A 7,843-nucleotide genomic window follows, 5' to 3' on the forward strand; every position below is an offset into this window, starting at 1 on the left:
GGAGAAGAGTTTCCATTGGCTCCAGGGTCAGTAAACAGGGCACAGAGATTAAAACTGAATAGCCTCCCTTTCTTTTATACTGTCACATAATTCTTTCTGTTGTTGTGACCTGTGACATGCTGCATGGAATGGTGATGGCAGCAGGCCCAATAATAAGGTTCAAAAGGGAGTAGGGTCAATACTTAGGAAGGAAAGATTTGCAGGGAACGGGGAAAGAGCGGAAGTGGGAAAAATTGTTCTTTAAAAGGGCTGGAACCGACACAGTGGACCGAATGTCCTTGTTTTGTACTGGATGATTCCATGAAAATGCTGTGCCTGACATGCAGTCAGCTGAGCACAGGAGGGTGAAGGAACCTGTTGTACCTTTTCATAGATCGTAGCGTTCCGTGCACTGGTTGGAATCCAGACTTCTTTGAAGAACTTCTCACTGATGGGGTCTTGCACTTCGATAGTTGGGTCATTTAAAGCCCCCAGAATAAGCCTGTGAGAAACAACATAGATATAAAGGGCAAAAATCACAGCCTGGAAACAGCTTCCTACAGTACAGGGGAACATTCACAACTTGGGCACTTTGGACATCCCAAGGGAATCTCCAGATTACTGGGAAAATCTTTGCTTGGTTTTCAGAGAACAGCGCCCTCTTTTTAAAAATTGGATGTGTGCGTTGCTGGCTGGACCAAGATTTGGTCTCTACACCTAGCTGTCCTAGAGCAGGTGATGGTGAGCTGCCTTCTTAAACTGCTGTAATCCATGTGGTGCAGGGACACCCACAATGCTGCTAGGGAGGGAGCTCCAGGATTTTCATCCAGTGACAGTGAAGCAATGGCAATATATTTCCAAGTCAGAATGGTGAGTGGCTTGGAGGGTCGCTTGTATCCCTATGTAGTTTCCTGCCCCTTGTCCTTCTGGATGGTAGAGGTCACGGACTTGATAGGTGCAGTTGAAGGAGCCTTGGTGAGTTACTGGGGATGGTACACACTGCTGCTGCTATCATGTGTTGCTTCCACTGAGAGCATGCCATAAGTCCAGCTTTGCAGTTCCCTTTTTTATTGTGGTTGGGTGTGGCAGGGACTGGAATCAATCCTCACTTTTGGAACAATCACCAGTTCCTGCCAGGAGCTGCTTTAATTATTTAATCCCTGCCTCCTCACAGTAAAGTCATAAACCAGATGAGTTTAAAAAGGGAACAGGCTTGTCCTTTTGCCAGACCAGAAATGCTGCCTTCCTGCACTCAGATCTCTGTTACCATTTCCACATGCTCCCTTAGTTCTCAGGCTGTCACAGAAATGCACAAAGAAGCTTTTATAGGCAGTGGCTTATCAATTGTGTGCAATTAGACAATCAATGTAGAGTGAAACTGGAATTTAACTGGATCAGTAACCTGGAGGCCATGGAATATGATGGTTATGGTGAAGAGGTCACTGAAAGTGTGCAAACTTCGAGATCTCTTTCAGTACCTGTCTCTGGCCCTATGTGGGGACTCACTTGAAGCAGTGCAGTCGGAGATGCAGAGCATATTTCCCAGCCTGGTACTCAGCCCCATCCATCACCGATGGCACAAACTCTGTATCCTCTACAATCACCGCTACCTCGCTGTCTCGCTTTCCCAGCATACTTCGATCGTTGATGTTCGCTGAACCTGAGTTCACAACAAGACATAAACACAAAAGTCATTACAACATCACCTGTGTCCAAATATTATTCCCTCCAAGCACCCCGCCATAAAATGTATTTATCCACTCTCAGCCTGCCTCCTCAGAAGGCAGCTGTTCTGTACTGCAATTTAAGTGAAATGGTTTCCCCCACAGACACAGAGAAAGACTTATATTTTTATAGCATCCTTCACAATCTCAGGGTGTCCAAAGCACTTTACAACCAGATAACACAATTTTTTTGATGCACAATTCCTATTGCAATGTCAGAAATATAGCTTCACGATTGGACACAACAAACTCCCACACGTACCAATCTATTATTAACCAGTTAATTTCTCTGGTTTTGGTGGAGGGATAAACATTTGCCAAGACACTGGAAAGAACTCCCCCTGTTCTTCTTTGAAATAATGAGTATTTGTGTCACATAGGTGACAGAGACATGGTATTGTGGAAATTTCACTGGGTTAGTAATCCAGAAATCCAGGTTAATACTTCAGGAACACGAGTTCAAATTCAAATCCCACCAGGGCAGCTGGTGGACTTTCATTTCAATAAAATCTGGACTTAATAAGGTGGGCGAATTAAAATTACTGTTAATTGTTTAATATGAAAGTAAATCTCCTTCTGCACTTTTAAATTGTAAGTAAAGTTCTATCTACATTGTCTTCATTAAGCACTCTCAGAGCAGGTACATCTAGCAATCCAGACTTAGGTACAAAGTAAAGCTTTCTCTACACTGTTCCCATCAAACGCTCCCAGGAAAGGCACAGTCGCGGCTTCGATACGAAGTAAAGCTTCCTCTCGTCTTTTAAACTCAAAGTAAAGTTCTCTCTACATTCTCTCTATTAAACACTCTCAGGACAGGTGCAGCACAGGCTTAGATACAGAGTAAACGAGATAACAAGGTGTAGAGCTGGATGAACACAGCAGGCCAAGCAGCATCAGAGGAGCAGGAAAGCTGACGTTTCGGGTCTGGACCCTTTTTCTGAAGAAGGGTCCAGACCCGAAACATCAGCTTTCCTGCTCCTCTGATGCTGCTTGGCCTGCTGTGTTCATCCAGCTCTACACCTTGTTATCTCAGATTCTCCAGCATCGGCAGTTCCTACTATCTCTTAGATACAGAGTAAACCTTTCTTAACTCTTTTAAACTGTAAGTAAAGTTCCCTCTTCACTGTTGCCATCAAACATTCCCAAGTCACTGGTAGCACATGGTTACACAGAGTAAGGCTTCCTCTACTTTTTTAAAATGAAAGTAAACATAAAGTAAAGCTCCTTTGACATTGTCCCCATCAAACACTCCCAGGACAAGTAGAGCATGTGGTTAGACACAAAGTAAAACTCCCTACACTCCCTGAGCAAGCACAGAATAAAGCCTCTTCTACTCTTTTAAACTTAAAGTGAATTGAAGATAAAAGTCTCTCTATTTGTTTTAAACTGAATGTAAACAAAAGTAAAATTTTCTCTACTCTTTTAATCCATAAGTAAAGCCTCCTCTACACTGTCCTCACCAAACACTCCCAGGACAAGTACAGGATAGGGCTAGATACAGAGTAAAGCTTCCTGAATAATGAACCCATCAACCACCCTACATAATGTGATTAGATCCAATGTAGAGACCCCTGTTCATTGTCCCCTTTGATCTCAAATACCAAACATGATTGAACTAGTCATGCTGAGTACAGGAGTTCGAATCTCACAACTGGCCATGTTTAGGACCTAGGTTGAAAATCATATCAATCTGGAAATAAAATGTGGAACGGGGTGGCACAGTGGCTCAGTGGTCAGCACTGCTGCCTCACTGCACCAGGGACCCGGGTTCAATTCCATCCTCAGGTGACTGTCTATGTGGAGTTTGCACATTCTCCCCATGTCTGTGTGGGTTTCCTCTGGGTGCTCCAGTTTCCTCCCACAGTCCAAAGATGTGCAGGTTAGGCAGATTGGCCATGCTAAATTGCCCGTAGTGTTCAGGGATGTGTAGATTAGGTGGGTTATAGGGTTATAGGGGGATGGGTCTGGATGGGATGCTGTCAGGGGCAGTGTGGACTTTTTGGGCTGAAAGGCCTGAGTCCACACTGTAGGGATTCTATGAAAAGTGGGAAAAGCTTTGGAATGGCAGTTTGTTGTGATCAATAATGCACTGCCTGAAAGGGCAATGGAAGCAGATTTAACTGGAAACTTTAGGAGGAAATTGAATAACTGGTTGAAGTGTGGAGGATGCAGGGCTGTGTCAACAAAGAAGGGTGTGAGTTTAATTGGATAACTCTTTCAGCAAGCTGACACACACACAACTGGCAGAATGGTCTCCATTGGTCCTGTAAGCCTCAGCTCTGTCGAATACCATCCCACCCTGCCTTTACCCCATCCCTGAAGATCACTCACCAATAATGACTGTGTTGTCATCTGCAATCAGCATTTTGCTGTGGACATAGATGAGTTCAGTTACCAACCGTCCATTCAATTCTACATGGGTCCGGAGACCACACACTGAGAAATAATTGATCCACAGATCGTCCACTGGTGGAACAGAGATAGGAGGGAGTGGAGGATGAGTTAATAAACTGCTAAGCCACAGGAAAACATTATTAAAAACAAGCCCCATGTAGAAAGGCAAGGAAGAGATTCTCACCCCATTGAACAGAGACAGCAGTGTGTACTATCTACAAGATGCCCTGCAGCAATTCACCAAGGCTCCTGAGACAGCACCTTCCAAACCCATAATCACTACCATCCAGAAGGACAAGGGCAGCAGATACATGGGAACATGACCAGCTGCAAGCTCCCCTCTAAGCCACTCACTATTCCGACTTGGAGATATATCGCTGTTCCTTCAGTGTCACTGGATCATCCTGGAGCTCCCTTCCTGAATGCTTTGTGAGTCTACCTACAGCTCATGGTTTGCAGCGGTTCAAGAAGGGACCACCACCTTCTCAAGAGTAACTAGGGATGGGCAATAAATGCTGGCCCAGCCAATGATGCCCACATACCATGAATGAATAAAAAATATACTCTGACGATCGCGAGAAAACAGCTGTTTGACTGACGTCAAAATGAATCCATTGGTTTAATGAACCATTTGATCCATTTTTCAATCAGTCTATTGGAAAGTGTAGTGCTGTGAGGATCAATTAATAGTGGGAGCTCAGAGGGAAGAACCTCCAGGAATACTATCGCTGAGAATTGGCAACTGTTAAACTGTTGGGTGGCACGGGTGGTTCAGTGGTTAGCACTGCTGCCTCACAGCGGCAGGAACCATGGTTCCACTCTCAGGTGATAGTCTGTGTGGAGTTTGCACATTCTCCCCATGCCTGCAAGGGTTTTCTCCCACAGTCCAAAGATGTGCAGGTGAGATGGATTGGCCATGCTAAATTGCTCAGAGTGTCTTGGTGGATTAGCCATGGGAAATTCAGAGTTCCAGGCATGAGGGAGGGGGATGAATCTGGGTGGGATGCTCTTTGGAGTGTCAGTGTAGTCTTGATGGGCTGAATGGCCTGCTTCCACACTGTAAGGATTCTATGAACTGTTGCTGGGGGACAAGGGAAGAAACTGGGGAGTGAGGTAGAGGAAAGTCAAGCCAATGTACAGTAGCATCCATAATAGCAAATAGATAATTCCTAGGAAATATTGTTCCTTCCCTCCCTCTGATGGAAGGAACTCCCTCTCCCTCTCCCTTTCAGCGATATGCCTGAGGGTAATGATCTTGGCTTGATGCTAATCCAGCCCTCACTCCCGACCCAGATCAATTGCCCACTGTAGACCAGTCTTACTTTCTCTCTTCAGTTGTTCAATGATTGAGTTTTCTCCTCTACCGATGGTCCTGTAAGGAGGAAGGTGAAATTAGATTTCTGAACCACAGACCCACACACTCCCAGACTCAGCCAGATACATAAACAGTGGAATTACAAGCTCTTCAATCCCCATCACATGTAGGGCTGGCTAGAGAGAGTTCAATGTTACAATCCAATCTCCAACTTGGTAAAGGGAATTTCTGGAAGAGGTAATTTGGTTCCTGGGTAAATGAAGGATGGATGACTGAGACAGCGGTGAGTGAGAGGATTATATTTAAATAAGTTGTTTTGTCACTTTGGGATTTTCCAAGGTGTTTATAGCCAAAGAAATGTTATTTAAAGTGTAGTCACCATTGCTTTATGGAAAATGCAGCAGGAAATTGGCATACAGCAAGGTCCCACAAGCAGCAATATGATAATAATGTGATCATCTAGTTTAGTGATATGTTAGAGGTTAATGTTGTAAAGAAAGCAGGAGACAGCACCTCTGCTCATCATCAAAATTGGGAATCTTTACACCTGCCCCACAGAAATCTAATCTGAATGACGAGAACTACGACAATGAGGAGCTCCGTCAGTACAACCGCCCAGCCAATATTCCCTGTAAGCTGTGTAGCCATGGGTGTGTATAGCTACTCTAAAGTTCATGGAGATTGGCATTGGCACACTGATCACTGCAAACCACCAACCTCAGAGGCCCACAGAGCCGGAAAGAAAATTAGAAGGAATGCAGTCCACCATATGGTGGAGTATTTCCTGAGTACTGACCCTCTGACAGTGCAGCACTCCCTCAGTGCTGACCCTCTGACACTGCGGCACTCCCTCAGTACTGAGCCTCCGACAGTGCGGCACTCCCTCAGTACTGACCCTCTGACAGTGCGGCACTCCCTCAGTGCTGACCCTCCGACAGTGCGGCATTCCCTCAGTACTGACCCTCTGACAGTGCGGCACTCCCTCAGTACTGACCCTCCGACAGTGCGGCACTCCCTCAGTACTGACCCTCTGACAGTATGGCACTTCCTCAGTACTGACCCTCTGACAGTGCGGCACTCCCTCAGTGCTGACCCTCTGACAGTGCAGCACTCCCTCAGTACTGACCCTCCGACAGTGCGGCACTCCCTCAGTGCTGACCCTCCGACAGTGCGGCACTCCCTCAGTACTGACTCTCTGACAGTGCGGCACTCCCTCAGTACTGCCTTGTGAGTGTCAGCCTCAGTAATAGACCCAGGATTTTGGAATGGAGATGGCTGCAGCCAATGGAGAATGATTAAAATTGGGAATGAGCAAAAAGACCAGAATTTGAAGAACTCAGAAATCTCGGGAGGCTGGAGGACATTCCAGGGATAAGTTGGGGGAAGATGACAATAGTTGGATCTCAGGCGCCTGAATGCAGAAGAATGTAATGTCTCTAGATTGAGGGTGTACCTGTAGTTGAAATGCATGACAGCTTGGATTGCTGTCCCTCCCCCTGTCGAGATGTCTCCTTCGAAACCTGGCATCAGGGGAGTCACCACATAGACGCGAAACCTCTGCTTTGCCCTGTGCAAATAAACAAAATCACACTGAAACTAGGCAGACCATTCAACCAAGTGGGTCAAGCAGAGAGAACAGAGCCTGTATGTACATAAATAGTTGGAGATGGCAGAATGAGTTGAGAAGGTTGAGGTCCTGTGTCTTCCCTGAATCGATATGTGGAGGCACACGTCGATGAAATTGATCAAAACTCACAAACCACTGGATAGCCCCTGACAGGAGGACTGTGCCCAATTTTCAGAACTAAGCTCAGAAATAGTGGCAATGTCTCAAAGGAAGGGGGAAAGAGAAGATTTACGAGATGGCTCCAGAGACGGGTGAGGTTGGTTACGTGTACCAAAACTGGGATCAATCTCTTTAGAGCTGAGGAAAAGTTGTCAGGAGTTTTAACTTGATGCTCAAAATGATGCAAGGTTTTGATACAATAGATAGTTTCGAATGACTGGAGCGTGGGGATGCAGAGGGATGTAGATTTATGTTAATTCCCAAAACATTTCATAAGAATGATAGGAATTTTTTTACGGTGGTGAGTTGGTTTGATTTACAACATTTTGCCTAACAGGGTGGACGAAACAGGTCCAATTGTCACTTTCCGAAAGAAATGAATAAATATTGCAAAAGGAGAATTTTTAGGAGTAGGGCAATTGCAGGCTTGGTGGATTAATAGATTTTCCAAAGAGTCAGCAAAGATGTGATGGGCTGAATGGTCTTATGTGTGTTGAATCAATGCAAGTTTGCAAAAAGGTTTCCTCATCAAATTATTTGATGTTGTAGCATTCACCTCCACACCGTGAAGCAATTCTACAGCTGACTACAATGGAACCAATTTTTTGCCGGCCATTTCACCTTAAACCTCAGAAGCAATGTCTC

The 7,843-nt window shown here is 45.3% G+C and overlaps 1 protein-coding gene across 1 annotated transcript; it reads right to left on the reverse strand.

Moving 5' to 3' along the window:
• Positions 1–320: 320 nt before the first annotated feature.
• Positions 321–6,979, reverse strand: LOC125482266 (phospholipase D1-like; the record flags this gene model as incomplete). Its single annotated transcript, XM_048594309.1, has 5 exons — positions 321–481; positions 1,486–1,639; positions 4,035–4,169; positions 5,420–5,469; positions 6,866–6,979. Coding segments are annotated over 5 exons (614 nt in total), but the record flags the coding sequence as incomplete, so codon positions are not given.
• Positions 6,980–7,843: the final 864 nt, after the last annotated feature.

The sequence above is a fragment of the Rhincodon typus genome, unplaced genomic scaffold (genome assembly GCF_021869965.1).
Source record: "Rhincodon typus isolate 14 unplaced genomic scaffold, sRhiTyp1.1 hic_rhity00007978, whole genome shotgun sequence".
NCBI classification, from domain to species: Eukaryota; Metazoa; Chordata; class Chondrichthyes; order Orectolobiformes; family Rhincodontidae; genus Rhincodon; species Rhincodon typus.